The 19,211-nt window shown below is 38.4% G+C and overlaps 1 protein-coding gene across 3 annotated transcripts in view; it reads right to left on the reverse strand.

Annotated features, from left to right (window-relative positions):
* Positions 1 to 17,439, reverse strand: part of bcl11ba (BCL11 transcription factor B a) — a 52,491-nt gene extending 35,052 nt beyond the window's left edge. Inside the window, exons 1-2 of one of the 3 annotated variants that reach the window (XM_051868532.1) lie at positions 15,721 to 17,439; positions 3,159 to 3,546 (exon numbers count right to left, since the gene is read on the reverse strand). In XM_051868532.1, coding sequence (XP_051724492.1) covers positions 3,159 to 3,546; positions 15,721 to 15,778 — 446 coding nt within the window. In that variant the 5' untranslated portion in view covers positions 15,779 to 17,439. Of the gene's footprint in view, positions 1 to 3,158; positions 3,547 to 4,305; positions 6,004 to 15,720 lie in introns of those variants that run through there. The other 2 variants (XM_051868533.1, XM_051868534.1) reach the window with 2 other exon arrangements.
* Positions 17,440 to 19,211: the final 1,772 nt, after the last annotated feature.

Consider the following 19,211-nt stretch of genomic DNA (forward strand, 5'->3'; position numbering starts at 1 on the left):
ATAACGTTGACTTTTTCATACACACTAATAAAGAAAAAGCCACTGGGAGAATTATCGCTAAAAGCAATTTCAGTAATCAGAATACTTTATCACGGGGTCTTTTTCGACTGATTATAGGGTTTCCGGAGCAAAGCACACAATGTTTAGTTATCATTACAGAGTCTCTAGAGAACGGTTACGTATGTGACTTAATGAAGTTGCCGCTCAGTACCTTCACTCAACCAAAAATAAAGAATCACTTGGATGATTTTCTTCCTAAAATGCCTGTAATATTACCGCAAGATATGAGGCGTGATATTGGGAATGTTAACTTAAAGAAGTAATGCCTGAAATGATGCTCTTGCCTTTGGACTATAGGTGAATCACACGTGAGAGGCAGAGAAGAGAGGGCTGATGTGATGGAGGCTGACATGTGGGAATGAAGCAGTAGAGTTTAAGCCCTGTCACAACAGTGCTCGTGTGTCAAGGTTACATGGACGGTTTAATGAAAAGATCAAAATGCACTCTGGCCGAAAAGAAAAGGGTCTGGAAGTGCAGGGAACTCTTGTGAAGATAATGTTGGTCTGATCAGAGTTAGCTTTTGGAATCTTATTGATGGATCCAGAAGTGGTCTTCTTCATCCATATCTCTCTCTCTCTCTCCTGCATTCTCATGCTCTCTCTCAGTCATTTTTCCCCTTGAAGCAGATGGATATATTATAGGAGAAAAAAAAAAACAAATTCATGAAAAATGATCCGTGCTTTGCCGAGCAAGAGTACCACTGCTATTTTCAAGGCGGAGTGGCTGAGTGTTTTTTTTTTTTTTTTTTGCGTGTCATTTTCTGTTTCACGTCGAGAACAAATGGAACGGGAAAGGTTTAGCATAAAAGAATACTTTAACCTGCTGGGAGGCAATTATGAATACAAGGCAGCCTGTGAGTGTTTAGCCGCATGCTCAAGCTGACATTCAAGCGTCTTAATCACTTTCAGAGGATGTTTCATCTGCCGTTATATTCTTCTCTGTGAACTGCCTCCCTCTCCAGCCCTGAATTAATGAAAGGTGTAAAACTTACTCTTGCTAACTGCAATATGATTTACAAAGGCAAATGTTCACCTTTCATTTTAATATCCCATTTTTCAAATTCTAAAGTTTAAATGAGATTAAAACTACTTTTCAATGCAGAAAGGTGGGTCAAATGAAGAGAGATTTAGTCATTTTGTATGGCATTGACTGAAATAACATGAATTGGGTAATCACAGTTCTTTTAAATTCACACTAGAAGATAAATAGTGATTTTTTTTTTCTTTTTATCCTTAAAAAAACAAGCTAATGTTTTGTTTAACATTTACAAAATGAGATTTTTTTTAAGAACAAAAATTCTGTATACTCAGGAATAAGTCATTTAAAGGTTTACATCATACACTGCAAACATAGTCCACTCCAAACTCCTGCCAAGAGTCAATTGCAAGTGAAATTATAATAATTTACAGTCAACCTATAATGAAATGTAACTTTTACTGGTGTAAGCAATGTATCATGACTGTCACTTCAAATGTAAATTTAGGGTGCTTGCATATCTTTTCCTCTAGAACTTCACAACACATATATGTGAAGGATATTAAGTCATCAAAAATGTTTCTTCAGAGAAAGGGGGGAAGTGTTATCTTCACCTGAATTATTTGTCACTAACATGCAAGAAAAAAACAGTAACACTTTATTTTAGGGTCTTTTAAGTAGTTGCTTATTAGCATGCATACTACTAGAATATTGGCTATTTATTAGTACTTATTAAGCACATATTAATGCCTTATTCTGCATGACCTTATTCTACATTCTTAATGCTACCCAATACCTAAACTTAACAACTACCTTACTAACTGTTAATAAGCAGTAAATTAGGAGTTTGAGTGAAAAGTCGTAGTTAATAGTTTATATGTGTTCCCTATACTAAAGTGTTACCTAAAAACAGCCTTTAACTGTAGTGTGCATTATTTTTATTTAAAAAGTAATTATTATAATTAAATTAGAATATGAAGAATATAAAAGGTCAATTTGACTATTTTCTGGTGCACTAAAACTTTCATTTCTGGACCCTGACCTAACCTCTTAATTTAGAAAACTGTGTGGTTACCAAAGCACACGTTTACCTTTCAGTCTTCAAAAAAAAAAAAAAAAAAAAAAAAACCTTAACTGACGAACTGTAGTGGAACAGTTTGCACGTAACTGTGTGAACGCTTGCATCATATTTCACAACTGACGCCAACACTCTCTCTGTGCGAGCAGCCAGCCAGTCAGTCAGTCTGGGAGTGAAGTCTGCCTGCATCATGTGAGGTACTGAGTAATTTAGCAGCGGCCTCATTATTACAGACATTTAAATACACGAGGCATTGTGGTGGCACGGAATAAATTGTCTCCGATGCCGCGGGTAACTTTCGCAAATAAGGATTGCGAGGCATTAAAAAACGACGTTATTAAAAACCGAGGCAGTGTCATAAGCCGCTCCCCTGCGTTTCCCCCGGTAACTTTGTCCAACCTAGAATATTATTTTATGAGACCCATTTCCCAAGATCCCTCCGGCTTCTTTGTGAAGGACTTGACTGCGCTGTTTTGTAAGATAACTGGGAGAGTTCTCTCCCTACAGCTGGACTAAACTAAACTGCCTCTTTACCCCATTCAATAGGAAACTCACTCTTTTAATCCTACTCTATTTCTTTCCTTCTCTTTTTTTTTTTTTTTTTTTGAGCATTTGAATTTTAATGAGCTTTTCACCTTTTAAGCAGATGGCTCAGGCTGGATTTCTCCATGAAAGTAGGGTGAGTTCTCTGTCACGTCTTGCACAATTTGTTTCAACTACCAGAGTCCTTCAGGGGGTTTTAGGGCTTTGAGTCAGTAATGTGATGTTTCACTTTGCACGGCGTAGGCTCCCCTAATGAAATCAGCTGAAGGAAAAACAATCTCTCTTGAGGCTCGCAGATGAGCGGTATCACAATCACTACAGGACGCCCAGAGTCCTACCGAGGTAAATGAGTGTGTGTCTCCCTTTGTCTGCAACTCTGCAGGCTGTAAGTGTACGTTTGTGCACATCAGTATTAGAAAACACGCTGGCGCGAGAGAACGTGTGAGTTCATTAACGTCAGCTTCTTATGCCTGCTCGAAAACTTTTCTGGAGAGAGTTTGACCTACCTGCCAGGCCACTTTCTTGCTTGGGGCAAATTCCTTTTGGGGGCGTCAACAGTCTATCGTCCTCCTCTTCAGGTGTCACCTGGATTCCGATTTCGACCGGTTCCACCACTTTCCTCAGCTCAGCGTGGGGCGGCGAGGGGCTATTGCGGTCCGCCATCTTGTCGTAGCAGCCGTGGCCGGTCGTGAGACCCTGGCATTGCTTTTTCTTGTGCTCGATGAAGAGCAGAATGTCCCCCAGTGGGAAGGTTAGTTGGCACTGGCCACAGGTGAGGAGGTCGTGGTCGCCCAAGCCCGGAGGCAGAGGCCCAGGCATGCTGGGATCCAGCAGCGAGTGAGAGTGGAGATCAGCCACGGCCAGTCCCGCATCCACATGCTCAGCTTCCGCTACAAGGAAGACCAAAAGGAAGAAGAGTTTTGAGACAACATGAAATCTCAATAAAATCTCCATCTGTGCAGTAGTCTAAACAAATAAAAATGATTTAATCTCAATAACTTTGTCAACTTCTGAAATAACTTTCATTTCTGCTGATGTAACCGAGGCCATGTGGGTGGGGAAAAAATATTCCAATAATACCATGGAATAACACGTTTAATCCAATTTCACAATCCAATCAGATCCTGATAAATAAATTCAAGTCCCAACCTAGATTATTTCCCACATAATATTCTGTTTCACATCTCTTCATACAAATTAAACGCATTTACAAATGTCATCTTTAGCTCATAATTTTCCTTTTCCAGATCCTTTAGGCTGCCTTCTTAGTCTAATTCATGGAAAAATAACCCTAGTTCACATCAGTATGGGAATTCAAAATAAAATACTGGCCACTTGGATGAGTAAAATTATTAACCAGTAATACTAAAACTACATTTTTCAGTAACATTTTATTTTACAGTGTCCTTGTCACACGTTACATGTAGTTACTATAGTAATAACTAAAAATTATGCGTAATTACATGCAACTAACCCTAAACCAAACTCAATCTTAATCCTAACCCTATAGTAAGTACATGCAGATGATTAATATTACTCAGAACTTAAACGTATAATTACGCTGTAACAAGGACACCTTAAAATAAAGTCTAACCCATTTTTCTTTTCTTGCTTAATATTCTGTTTCACACACGTTCATTCATATTTACCTCAGTTGCCACTGTATCCTTGTATTTTTCCACTTCCAGATTCTTTAGCCTGCCGTCTTACACAAATTAATGCGTGGAGAAAACTAATATATATCAGTATGGGAAATTGAAATAAAATATTGGCCACTTGGGTGACAAAAATTATTAACCAATAATATAATAGCAAAACATAATACACCCTCACAATCCAATCAAATAAAATCAAGTCTCACTCTAAATTATTTCCTGCTTCACTCAGAAATACACTAGTCACTTTATGCAAATTAAATGCAAATGCTGATTCATCTTTAACTCATAATTTCCCCCTGTATCCCTAAACTGCATCCCTAGCCACCTTCATACACTACTTCATGAAGCAAAAACCTGATTTGAACACATCAGTGCAGGAAATTGAAATAAAATACAAATGGTGTGGAACTTGAGATGCAATCACACATTTTCGGAGAGTTCAGGGTCAGTTCATTTAGCATTTCGTTATTTGGCAGCTTGTTAAAATAAAGGAAATGAATGTTGGGGCCCGTTTAAGCATTCACCTATGTCCCATGACAGTCCCACTAAACTTTGAGAGCAGAAAATAAAGGCCGACTTCAATTTAATCATCCCAGCGGCCACACACGAGGCACCTCGCTCTCGTTCGGCATGTTCTGTCCTGTAACCAGCCAACTCTTGATAAACATCCATATGTGAGGCCGAGACCCAAGAGCAAGGAACTGTTATTAATATACAATACAGTACTTGTGAGGTTGAGAATGAGACCGCCAGACCTGAAACAGAAAGAGAGTGAGTCTGAAGGGAGAAGAGAGAGAGAAAAAAAAGCAAGGAGGAAGGAGGGAGGGCTCCGTTTTTGGCTGTGAGAGATATTTGCACAGCCATGAGAGCAAGAGGCCCTGCAGATCTTCTGGTTGATTCTGTCACCTAGATAAACAGCGCAGAGCGACGGGCGCTGAAACCACAGAGTACGCCGGACAACCTCAGTCCCTCTGCCTCCATTTTGAAATTTCAGCTTCACCTTTCAGCACGCGGCCACAATCGGCCCTTTGTAGCCCAACGCCGAGTGCAAGAGCAGTATTATCAAAGACAGTAGAGGCCCTTGACAAAGCCCCCTCGGGACCCCCTGACAGACAGCTCTGTTGATGTTACATTTGACAGCTTATCCTTGCGCCATACTAATCATAAGATCTAGACAAACACTTCTCTGACTGCCACTTTACACTCTTCAGCTTCCTGTCACTGCTTTCATGCTCTCTCTACTCAACACGCTGCATGATTTGGGTGAAAGCAGGAAAAAAAGAAGAAAAACACTACCATAGCAACACTTACAGCCACACAGCGAGCAGGTGTGGTTTTTTGAAGTGCACATAAATCTGGGAGGAAAATGAAGGGAGAAATTCTCAAATTGTCAGAGCCTAAATGACAAATGTGAGAAGAACAACAACAACCCTGTGGTATTAGGATCTAATTCATTAGATTGTTCTAATTTTTAAATTTGGCTTGTGCACGTTATGCGCTTTTTGCCAGTACGAGGCCTAGAAGCCTCTCTGAGTGAAACCGTGCCGCTCACTGGAATGCCATGAGAAGAGACAGACGCTGAGCGAGACAAAGATGGAGGAACAGACCACTCTGCTCACACAACACAGGTAGCCCTGTTTACATCTCCCAGAGGAACCGCCTAACCACTAATTTTCGATGATAAATTACGAGCAGCCTGCGCATCCATCTGCAATTTGTCCACGGTCCAAATTATGAATGCGGACAGATTTGTAATGTCAAGCTCGAAATGCACTTTGAAAACGAAACCACTAAACCTTCTCTTATCTCTATTTCAGACGATACGTACTACATTAGAGAGACTTTAGATCTGCATCCTGTTAAACAACAGCATCTGAACACTTTGGAATCGTATTAAGGAAGCATTTCAGTTAGCATAAAACATTAAAAATATATCTTATTTTATTTCCGCACACATAGTGTCTGGGTTCAGATTTTGCACCATAATGAAGGAAATAAATGAAGATGACTAAGGTACTTCAACCCCCCTTAAATCCAGCCCCCCATCTCAGACATATAGGAGTGGAGCACAGACCCCCTCCGGGCAATATCAGACCATCTGTGCATTAGATTAGTCTGCATGTAAATAAAGAGAAAGGACTGCACAGAGACTCATCAACCTATGTAATACACTGCACCCACTGAAATTATGACTGTGATTACATTGCAGTGACTTATTTCACATAAATAATTTTAAAATTTTAATATTTATTTTATTTTATAAAATTTAAAATAAATATATATATATATATATATATATATATATATATATATATATATATATATATAATTTACATTTATATATATATATATATATATATATATATATACACACACACACACACACAATTATAACCACTGCATTTATGGGTATTAAGAATTTTTTTGTTTGTTTGTTTTTTTGATAATTAATTATATTGCTTATTAGTGTGAAAAGAGAAATTTACTGTCATAATATAAAGTCTGAGACCAGTAGTAAATAGAAACCTCTTTTGTATTCTTTTTACTAATTATCTAATTTTTTTTTTTTTCTCACATATTATATATTACCACAAATATGAAGATAACACTTTAAAAAAAAAAAAAAAAACGCTGTCTGAACACAAGTTCATTGTGGGGACACTGTAAATATATTTCTCCATCACTGGGGGAGGTCTCACAACAAAAACTGTTTTACATATATCTGTAACTGTATTTGCACCTGTGAGCACATGCATAAAAAAGCATATGCATTTCAACCAATAAATGAAGATTGCTTGCAGGCATGTACATGAGCAATATGCGTGCATGTGCGCCTGTTTGTGTGTCATGCATTTGTGCATCCTGGGAAGCTGCACCAGCAGAGATGCACACAAACACACACTGGAACGACTAACCCTATCATACACACCACTACAGGAAGAGGTAATTTTCTATGATTTACTTCATAAACCACAGTGCATATTTTAGATATTTGTAATAAACTCAATTAAACAGCTATAATTGGCCAAACAGGTAATAAGTTGAACAATAAAATAAAAAAGTAATAAGCAAAGTTAAGTAACAGACGGTGGGAGTGAGATTGCAGCCTCTCTGTACTGTGGGAGAGAATTTAAGGTGCGCTAGTGGAAAGCGTTAGTTTAATGTGTCATAGGTCTAGCACAGACCTGAATCAAAGTGACAGCTGGAGAAAAAAACCCAGAGTGGTAAAGAACGAGCGCAGCTGAAATTTTCTCTCTCCCTCTGTCCCCTTCTTTTGCTCTGTCTGTGCCAACCACAGGAAACACGCTGCTTGCAAGCAACGCCGCTAGTACGCACTTCAAAAGAAGGGACCCCCGTACACACAAACACACACACCCCAGGTGTTGTAATCATGTAAACATACGGTACAGTCTTGGACTTGACTATAGATTCTGAACCAATCCATAAGTGGGTAAAACACCATAAATATATCATTAATTCACCCTCATGTTATTCAAAACCTGTATGATATTTTTTCATCTAGAATGTTCGAGCAGCAGAATGTTTTTAATACAATAAAAGAGAGCAATGACTTTAAAGAGAATTTTCAACAAATAACTTGAATTCAGTTGAAGACTCAGAGTATAGTATATAAACAACTGTCATAGTGCTTTAATGGAAAAGAGCAGCTCAGACATTCCTCCAAATATCTCCTTTTGCATTCCACAGAAGAAGAAAAAAAGAGAGAGAGATAGTCATACAGGTTTGGAAAGACAAGCGGTTAAATAAATGACAGAATATTCATTTTGGGAGATCTTTTCTTTTATATAACTCCCTTGAAGGTACGAGACTGAACTATGCAGGCCCGATCCGACGGTTTGCATTTCCTGCTCTAGGCAAACAGGTGAGAGTCTGCAATTCCTCACCGTCACACACACACACTCACACTCTCACACACACACTCATCCACCAGCGATAACAATGCTGTCACCAAGGTAACATTACAGCTCATGATTTTCTCTGATCCCTCAACAAATACTCCATATAATTCTATCAGGGCCACCGAAATGTCAAATGTTATTTGTCTTTATCAAGCACTCTCTGGCAGCCGGAGAGAAAGACAGTGAGGGACAGTGGAAGTAAGACAGTCTGAATAATATTTATAGGTGGCTTAAAAAAAGAATGATATGAAATGAAATCTCGACTTTGGATAAAATACACTTACTATTTTACCTCAATTTCATTTTTGAATGAAAAAAGGGCAATAAATACAGTAGGCAATTTTTTCATACACAAAGTACCTGCAAGTAAAACATGGAAATGTTCAAAAAAAATCCTCAGAAATCGACATTTATATGAGTCAGAATGCACACTAATGGGATTTCTGGAAAACATAAAACTAAAAAAAGACATGGCTTCCAAAAACGAACACATCAACAAGGCACGTCTTAACACAGTTCTGGATTTATCCTTTTCCATTCTGGATTTACGCACCATTGTTCATGGGCCCTCTGACTCATACTTACGAAGTCTCTTTGTTTGTGAGGAACCAAATTGCTGTTGACAGGTATTTGGCTGATCATGGTACAGTCTGGCTTTCCCTCCAAAACACACAAAGGTCTGTGTGTTATGTAACAGCGCTTTAGCAGCCCAGCGTTAGCGTACCTTTCATCCTCGGACTGTCACCCTGCAAACCTCACCATTAACGTTCAGCGCTATTTGGCTCACGGTTGAGCTGTTGAGATTTTCCGTAGCGATATCAGGACGAAAGGTCTCAGACAAACAGGTTTTCAGAGAGGTTTTTTAGCAATTGCAACCGTTAGGGCCTAATTAGACAACACACACCATTTAACAGATTTCATATTGTTTTTTACTGGGTCCATAAATTTTCGTATTTAAATCTTGAAAGACTTTCTAATGCTGTCCAGATATAAAGATTTACCCCGTGCCAATTAAAGCCATTCACAGAACTGTGCGTGGAGGGCAGAGCGTGCTGAAAATGAAAGCCAGGGAAGGGACCTAATCAAACAATAAAAGCTCTGCTTTACTGTTTGTGCGTTATTTTCTTATGTTTCCCATCAGCCCAAGCTGCACAAGAGCAGAAGCAGTGGGTGGGGGCTTCGGTATTTGCGCTGCTACGTACACAAACCTCACCACACCAGCCCACAAAGTAAAATTCTGAAATATCCACTACCCAAGCACATAACGGAGATGCAGGCTAGCTGAGAAGGACAGGATAGATTTGGGTTGAGCCTTCCACTCAGATGGCACGCAAACAAACAAACAGATTGACGAAGAGGTAGCGAGTCAACGGCAGCCGTCTTTCTAGTCATTTCACGTTCGTCGTGCATGCAAAAGGCCTGTGTAACACATGCACATGTATCAGCAGCCCTTACAGGAATTTATCAGGAATTAATTAGTCTGTCATTAATCTGTAACCTACAGTCAAGCGCACCAACGCTCAAACCGCAAACCTCCGCCTTGCGCTAGGCCTCTAGTTTTTCCTGTTTTCTCTTGCTTAAAAACTTCTCTGCGACCTGTTTGTTTAGCTAAATTTGTGTCAAAATGCATTACATAAAACAAGTGACACCATCATGTTTAGCTGTTTTAGAAGACTGTTAGCCTGAAGGCCTTCGCAAATCCTATAAAATAAAAAACTAAGAACCGCACTTGTTCAGGATATTTAGCTTGCAGAGCGCTTCTGTGCAGATGCAAAGCGCCTCAGCGAGGTTTTAAAACACTAGTAAATGCGTGCGCGGTGGTGGCATGCATGTGTGAGCGCAAAGCGTGGTGCATGTGCAAATGAAGCTGTTAACAAGAAGAGAACAGGGATCATCGTGGCACACGGCGGTGGTGGAATTTTAAAAGCGTGATCCTCGGCCGCTGTGGCGGCACTAGTCCATTGTTTAATTAAAAAAGGGGGGGGGGGGGGGGGGGAGAAAATGGGTCGTCTTGCAGGTAAAAAGAGATTAACATGATGATGTCCACTGGGAGCCCGTCTAAGCATTGCTAACCCTTTATCGGCAAATCTCATCAGGGAGATATTACCTAATATTTTCACAAGGAATTATGAGTAGCTGGAACAACTAAATCTCACCTGAAGCTTAGCATCTCTCTCTTTTTTTCTCCTGCAAAGCTTTTGTTTCTAATGAAATAACACTAAAAGGCACGTATATATCACAGTTGCAGAACTAGTAACACATTCCCACACAACACGCTCATGTGATGCTCAGGAAGCGGAGCGTTTCCATGCTCGGAGCTGGTCAGAACTCATCCAGCTGTGGGACGTCAAACACTCAAGCCACTATTACGAGTGTCTGTGTCACATAAATCAAGCCATGGAAAACTATGCCCACTTTTGATGCCGTCCAAAGGATTCAGTCGCCTTGATGCATTTATACTGACAGACTGTACATTTCATCAGAGAGGGTTTTCTGTTGCTCTCTCACTCTCCCGCTCATGGCGCAAACAAAAGGCACCTGAAACTGAATGGAAGAGAGAATATGCAAGCATATTAATCAAACGTGCCAGGCAGACATTTTTTGCCCATTGTTATTTGGAGTGTGTAAGCTCTGTAGAGGCTACCATTTTTTATATCACAGATTCAAATTTATTTATTTAGATGGCAAGAACAATAGGTCCTCAGTCAAAGGGGCCCACAAGTTCCAGAGCCACTTCATCATTCACTTTTAAGCATGCTTGGAAAAACGAACGAGGCTACGTTCAACCTAAATTTGTTTGTTTTGGTGTCACGCTTGATGTCCTATCTATATTTAAAGCTACACCTATCAAATACTTATTACACATCTAAATGAGCACTGAGAAGCGATCCAACTCTCACTGTAAATAATTAAATAAGTGCTTGAGCTCTAAAGACAAAGTACAAAAAAAAAAAAAAAAAAAGAATGACAGAGCCATCATGTTTTAAGACCAGCTGCTGCTGTGAGGCGTTGACAGTTTGCATCTGAGCATGTGTGTTAATGGCAGTATCGTTTGAAACATCTATGCAGAGTCGTCGGAAGCCACAGCCCCCTATTTCACTAGACTTAACCATTTAAGTACATTTAGGAAATATGTTTTTACACTTTTTCAGAACTGATTTCCACCCCCTCTGGCAGACTTAGAGCTCCCCCTAGCAGGTCATGGCCAGCAAACTCTGCACTGCAAATGCAAGGTGGCCCAATTCAGCACACAGACAAAACTGTATAAAAACAAGGACATTTGAGTCCCTGAACTATAAAAGAAATTAATAAAATGAGCATTTAAAAAGGAACATATTTTCAGACCTGTTTAGTTTAATTTAAAATATGCCCTTTTTAAAAAAAAAAAAAAAAATGAAAAAATGAAAAAAATAAAACCCTGCCTAATTCATGCATACTTTTGTAAATTACAAATAAATAAGCAAACATTTTAGAAATAAATAAAAAGAAAAAAAGGATTTTTATGGATTTCTGCAGCTGCACACCTCTTGTATTAACGCCTGTGCCTGCATCCAAATATCTGGCCTTTTTTTTGTTACTATAATCAAATACGTTAATGTTTATATCCAAATAGCTAAGAATATGTTTTGATTCGAGCTATTATCATAAATTAAATTCTCTCAGACGTGATGACATGAAGTCATGGCTTAAAATTTATGTCCTTAAACATATTCAAAGCAAAGTTCCGATAAAGACAGTTTCCTGTGCTGGCAGGTCTAATGTGAAACATGCATCTCAAGCAAGATGAAAATTTATTTACAACTTCATAATTCCGCAGCTCACCGGAGAAGAATTGCCTTCTCGTTGTCATCTGATTTCCTTTATTTGAAGATGGCATCTGTTAACTCGCTTTTAGATTTATTTTTAAAGCTCTACAGTATAAAAGGCACTACGCTGACATGACAAATTGGTGTCAAAATCGAATTTAAATTCAGCCAATTCAGTGATGACAACCTCACATGAATACACTCAGTGAACGTAAACATGTATCTAAAAATTATAGTAAATTGAGGGTTTGGAAGATATGTGATTTTCATAATTAATTCTTATTAGAAAACTACAAAACTCTGCATTTTAGTTCAGTCAATAAAATAGAATGAAAATTCCCACATATGTAAAGAAAATACGCTAAACACTGCAACCGGTCGCATTTCACGCAGAACTAATAAACCACTGGGTTTATAGAATATGCGTTTGAGTGGTGTAATGTAGCACACAACCACAGGCTGATAAACTATTAAAACTACTGATGTACAGCACTGCAAAGTTTGCAGATCGCTCACGCCGAGAACACATAAATTACCATGTGGACGTAAACTATACACACACATACTCTCTCTCTCTCTCTCTCTCTCTCTCTCTCCTGAACACTTGAGCAGACAAAAATTGCCTCTCACTAACTCGAGGCTAATCCAGCTAAGACACCGTGGTTAACAAAACTAAATACCACAGAAGACATGCTGACGAGCAGACATGCACACACACACACCCTTGTTTACAGCTCCAAATATGTCCTCAAAATGAAACTTTGAGGTGGGGACCAAGGTTTTTTACCTTGACATTTAAGGCAAAATTTGACTATTACAAAGAAAAAACAGATAGGCTATATCAACTGTCATCCACATTTTCATGCTAATTTAGCTGCTCTACAAGAAGCTATTTCACATATCAAACAGAATGAAAGTTAACAAGCTGGCACTGGGTCTTTGAGCTTGCACATTTGCACGCATGCTAGCGTGCACGAAAAATTCATACAGTGCCTAGTACAAACAAAAACTCGTTACATCAAAATCATAGCCACAAACTCGTACACATCAGCATGTGACGAGAATTCTGAACTATGAGGAACGAACATACCCCTGAGCTCAGATGACTATCTGCTAGCACCTGGCCTACGTGCCCTCTGCATTAAAAACCACTAAGGCATGATACGTTTGAGGAACCTCTCTGAAGCTTATATATTCATTCACCGGTGATGCAATGAACACCTTTCAATCTCTAGTTTCTAAGAAGGAGAAAGTCAACCACCTTCCTTTCTCTCTCTCTCTCTCTCTCTCTCTCTCTCTCACTGTGTGCATGTTTAAAAAAATACACAAAAGCTTGATGTCTAAACTGGCGTCTGCTTTACTCTGTGCACGTCTGCATTTGTGTCCGTTTGTGAGTGTGTGTGTGTGTGTGTGTGTGTGAGAGAGAGGGAGAGAAAGCACTCAGGGAAAGTTCCTTGGTGTAACTGGAGCATTCTGAAATTTAAAGCCCAAATTAATAACCACAGCCATTGTACATGCAATGACTGATGGGACATGTGATAACTATAGCGACAGAAATTCAAAAAGGGTCATTTTCTACTAATCCAGAATGATTGTTTTACATGCATATTGAACGGATGCCATTTATGCCATAAACACAATCGGTTTGCATACATGCACATGCTGGTGCACATGAGAAAAATATATATAAATGATAATCATAATCGCATATGCGGACGACACACACAAAAAGGGCAGCGCATGCCCTTTGGCAAACCTAGCTACATGCAATGCAAGCAAGATCATGTGCATTAAGCTTTAAATAACATCTCCATTCTCATTCGGTCATAAGTCATAGTCATATTCGTAAGACTCAGTCATATTTGTAAACTCAACAGCAAATTCAAACACACAAAGCACAGGCATGCTAAATGTTTACAATGCAACCGCGTACATGTGTGTACGTACAGCAACAGATTAAACCATTAGCGAAAGAATGGTGTGTGTTAGTGTATATATGCACAGCATACATGGCCCTAACCCTGCAACACAAAACAGATTTGGGTGGCATTACATCACTAAGTTCTGCTATGAATTATCTATGCTCTGTAGACTACAGTTAAGCATGAATATGAAACTAAATCAGGACGGATTTCATTGTCTTTTGAGTTATTTGATTTTTTTTTACTGCAACAGTTGCATTTTAGGAAGAATACATATGTTTTAAAATTAGTTTCTGGATGTGTGAATATATATATTTGTTTCCAAATGATGTAAAAGTCTCTAAAAAGGAAATTATCAAGCAATAAAATATAACTGCTGTCTTTGTTTGGAACTTTGTCACAAAAAGTCTCTCTATTTCAGTATCTGCCTCACATTACCTACGCTTTACAGTCACAACCTTGACTCGGGGGCAAAGCTAAGTGTGAGAAACATTATTAGACCTATGCCTCCTTTGTTTCTTTGTACGCTCATATTGATTTTGCAAACTTCTGTTTTCATCATTTGGATAAAAAGGTGAGTTGTGTAAGAAGCCAATTCAAAAATGTATTTTCTTATTTAGTATAACTAGCTAAAGTAAAAGTAAACATACTTGACATTTGTATCACCTATACTTTGACATCAAGTTATATTTCATTTAAATAATTTAACTTGCTCTGACACCTCTTTTCATTTGAGTGCACATCTAGAGACTTAAACGCACAAATGTTGCACATTTACAATCGATTTTAACCTAGTTTTAAAAAAAAACAACACCACCACAAGCTCTCTGCAATAGTGCAGTGTGTGCACTGCAAAAATAAAACCTTAAACCGTTCCTGTGCTCTGTGGTTACAGGTAGCTTCTCACCTTGAGAACTACTACAAATATCTAAAAAAATAGCAAAGACTTTGGTTTAAAACGAAACATGATACGTAAAGTTACAATGCATTAGGTTTTGAGAAGACAGGCCTACAACTCAAGCAAGCCATTTTAGCAGGCAAAATAAATAATGGCCTTAAAATGTATTTTATCGTGCAATAAATTATTTTAATGACCACTTACATAGACTAAGAAAATGTCCAATTCATATATATATGGATTAAACTAGAGAAAATAAAAATACACCATGTTCACTCTAAATTAGCATAATTTATGAAATTATGCTTAAATATTACAATAACATACATCTACACTTCAGTTTATCCTAACTAAACTTAACTTTACATAAACTTTGCAAATACATACAATAATCAATGCAATTTTAAGTTTTTAATCTGATCTCATGGCCTGTTAACAATTCTTACATTAATCCAAACTATCTGATAGCCTATTATTAAAACTAACCAACAGAACTAATACAAAACACACTAAATGAAAGATTTGTATTTTAAGGTAGTCCAGAAATTGTTCAATTTAATCATTTAAATAGCTTCAGTTTCAAGCAAAAGACTTTTTAATTCTTTTAAGTAACACTAAGCCTATAAACCTGACTGTTTGCTTAAACCTGGAACTCATAAATATCTTAACAATTAATTGAATTAATTTAACTGTTCTAATTCTGTTCTTGTAGATTTTAATGATTTAACGCATTTTAATATAATCAGTTCATCACTAACACTACAAACTCACACACACAGATCGTTACTCTCATTACTTGACAGATAAAAAAAAAAAATCGCTAAACAACCACAAATAAGTAAAACAAAAGACTGACTTACGTGTTATAATTTCTCTTTGCGACAAATGCTGAGGGTTTCCCTGCTTGCGACGGGACATTGCCCTGGCATTTACACTGGCATCGCCCAGAGACCCGCACAAGGAATAGTCGGCTCGCGTCTTCTGTCCTCCGTGTCCGTGGCGTGGGCTTGTTTCCCCCTCCTCGGTAACAAACTTTTCCTGGGACTTCCAAAGAACTGCCACAGCTCCGAGCCGCGGATAGAGAGATAGGGGTCCCGTGAATGTGAGAGAAGCGAAAGTATCTTTGCGCTCCGGCTCTCCAGATGACCAGAGACGCGCAGACGCTCAGTACCTCAGCGACACACACATGCACTTCAGCTGTGTGCCGCGCGCGATCTGTCCGAGGGCGAAAATATCCTTGACGAGTGACAGTTGTGAAGAAACCACTGGAAATGTCTCAGAATGTGATACCCGGTGCGTTTGGATAGGTTGGACCCTGTGGTGGCTCTCTCTTCGTCCGGTCTGCGCCTTGTGGATTTGTCAAAGGCAATTCGATTTTTTTTCTCTCTCTCTCTCTGAGTCCAAATAATTCTAAAAAAGAAAAATGGTCATTACTTATTAGATTGGATAAAACGAATCCAATTGAGTTGGCACTTGAGTGTGCCAAGCACTGGACAGTTCTTCTTCTCTCCTGGGCTCTTAGTGCATGCGATGCCCGGTTACTTTGCACTCTCTCCAACTCTTTGCACTTGCTCCCCTATTCGGCTTTGCGCACTGGAGACCAGGGACATGGACTTGCCACCTCCTTTCCAAATGAATGAAGCTTTTTTTCCTCCCTTTTCTGCCTCTATGAAGATGGCGGAGTCCTGCTTCTCCGGGAGCTCTCTGTGTCTCTGTGGCGAGGGCTGCCTCCGTACAATGGGATAAAATTCAAGTTCAAGTGCGGACGTGACGTTAAGTCTACAGTGGGAAAGAAAATTGGAGACTGCAAGAGCACTGGGGGCGACTAGTGGTGGCTTTTCACAACTATCGGATCACCAGAACAGTGGTGGAGAGCGTGGACATCGCGAGCCGCTGTCTTACACACACACACACACACACATACATACACACACACATACATACACGCGCACAAACACACAGCACCTGACAGACCGGCGCACTGCTTGTCTGTATCCGCTTTAGTGCAAATAAAACAATGCAATATTGCATGACTACAACGTTTGCGATGAATTTAAAGGGGAAAAGGCTGCAAATAGCTTTATAAAATAAAAAATAAAAATTTTGAAAAAAAGAGTTTGCCCGTGCTTATGTTAATGTGTACATATTTTATGCATGCAAATAAACTGTGATATTATTAGTCATACATTAACAGTAAATATTCAAATCAGAAAATCTCAGATCATTTGATAGATTAAAGCGTGAACGGATGCAAAAGAATACACTTCAGTGAGACATAAGTGTGCTGTTTACCTCACAAGCAATAAATTACATGAGACAAGACAGGCGTTGATATACTCACATCACATTTCTTCTTTATGTGTTTTATGTCCTACAGAAATTACATTATTAAATTAAACCCACATTTGGAGAAGGAAAAAATCAGAAGAAAAAATATTGTGAACAAGTGTTCAGTGTACATTTCTTAATCTTTTTTGGTAGGCAATGTAATATATGTTTTTATCATTTAAATCCACATATTAAAAAATTTGATCACATCTACAGTATTTGAACAAATGAACACTAGACTAAAACTGTTGCATGTGTGTAAACGCAAGACTGAATACTGGAGGAAATGAAAATAGGGAGGTGTGTTTTGCACATACTTGCATGATTTGAGTTTACTGGGTGAAATGCAAGCGGCGTTCTTTTGCTTCTGTTTTACGCTCAGCGTGCATCAGTAATAAGAAAGCTGGTCATGTGGCTCAGATTTTTTGGATCATTTCTCGATGAAATTTGAAAACTGTAAAGAAAAAGTAAAGGTTCTTCTGTGGGTTTGTTTAGCAAAAACTGTCTTCTAAAAATTACATTTTGACTTTATGATTTTTTGGGGGGCAGGTTCTTCAAATCAGCGTATTGGTTTCTGGGTTCTTTAACAACAAACTTGAGTAAAAAAGTAATTTATTAAGCTCTAAACCTTTTTTTCTAATTAGAACCAACCTTTATTTAAAAAATTTAAAAAAAATGCTGGTTCTACTGAAGTCAAATCAACTGACGTATAGTGACAAATGTTTCACTTTGATATCACTATTGATTAAAAATAAATTCCCATGATTCATTACATTTTCAAATGCACCCTTGTTTTAAAGTTCAAGTTTTAAACGGAGGTGTCACTATATGCTAGTTGTTCAAAATGACACTTCAATTAAAAAATTAGAGGTCACACTTTAGTGTTCATACATGTGTTAACACTGAGGAAAACTAATGAACTACAAGCACTAAATATGTAATTATTTTCTAGAACTGCACGTAATTAGGCATTCTTTTTGTTATTGCTATAGCACTTAATTATAGTAACATGTAATATGTGAACATGTTTAGTGTAAATTGAAACCAATTAGATAGACATTTCAAAACATGCTGTGGAAAAGTAAGCTAATAGTATGGGATTGTAGGGAACAGGACAAGTTATTACCATTTTAATTTATATGGAGACTTTACCTTCAACAGTTTATTAACTTGGTGTGTAAAGAAGAGTCATGGCGCTATAGGCGCACAGAGGGTCTGGCTTGTGCCAGTTCAGAGGCAGGTAGTGCCCAAATGAGAGCGTGTCTGCGTCGATCCATCTGCTCATTATCCATCATGGGATGTGACGCTGGGTGGCACAGCCTCGCCAACAATGCCATATATCCTGCCGCTGTCTCTGATATATCCTCCGCCCCTGAACTCTGTTAAACGACATCACAACTTTCACGTTAATTCTTTGAGACGTACGGACAGACAGACAGACAGACAGATAGATAGATAGATAGATAGATAGATAGATACATAGATAGATACATAGATAGATTTCTTGTCACATATCAAGGAAACTGAGCCTGAGTTACTGAATTACATTTAAAATTCCAGGTGTTGCCAAAAAATGACATTTTTATGATTTACAAGAATGTTTAAATCTAGAGACATCATCTTCCTGGAAATCAAGATTGGAGGAGGTTGTAGCTGATACGGGCTCTGCTACTGGATTATTCTCCCTATAAAAAACATGAAATGTTCTCTGAAAAGCAGTGGTTGCCCACAGCTGAAAATCCTCATTTATTGCATGAATTCATTGGACACATCCTGTACTTTGCTCAGTTTTGCATTGAGTTTTCCCCCTGTATGCCAATACATTTTGTCTCTATAATGATAGTTTTGGCTCAGATAAAAAAAAAAAAAAACTTTGAGAACCAACTTTCTCCTCCATACATTACCAATGAGAGTGTAGGAATAGTGTATTTCATTTAGATTGAGAGAATCTAAAATGATTTTTTAAAAAGGATATGAAACACCTGAAATTAATACACATTATTGATGTTGATTGCACACATTT

The sequence above is a fragment of the Ctenopharyngodon idella genome, chromosome 17 (genome assembly GCF_019924925.1).
Source record: "Ctenopharyngodon idella isolate HZGC_01 chromosome 17, HZGC01, whole genome shotgun sequence".
NCBI lineage: Eukaryota > Metazoa > Chordata > Actinopteri > Cypriniformes > Xenocyprididae > Ctenopharyngodon > Ctenopharyngodon idella.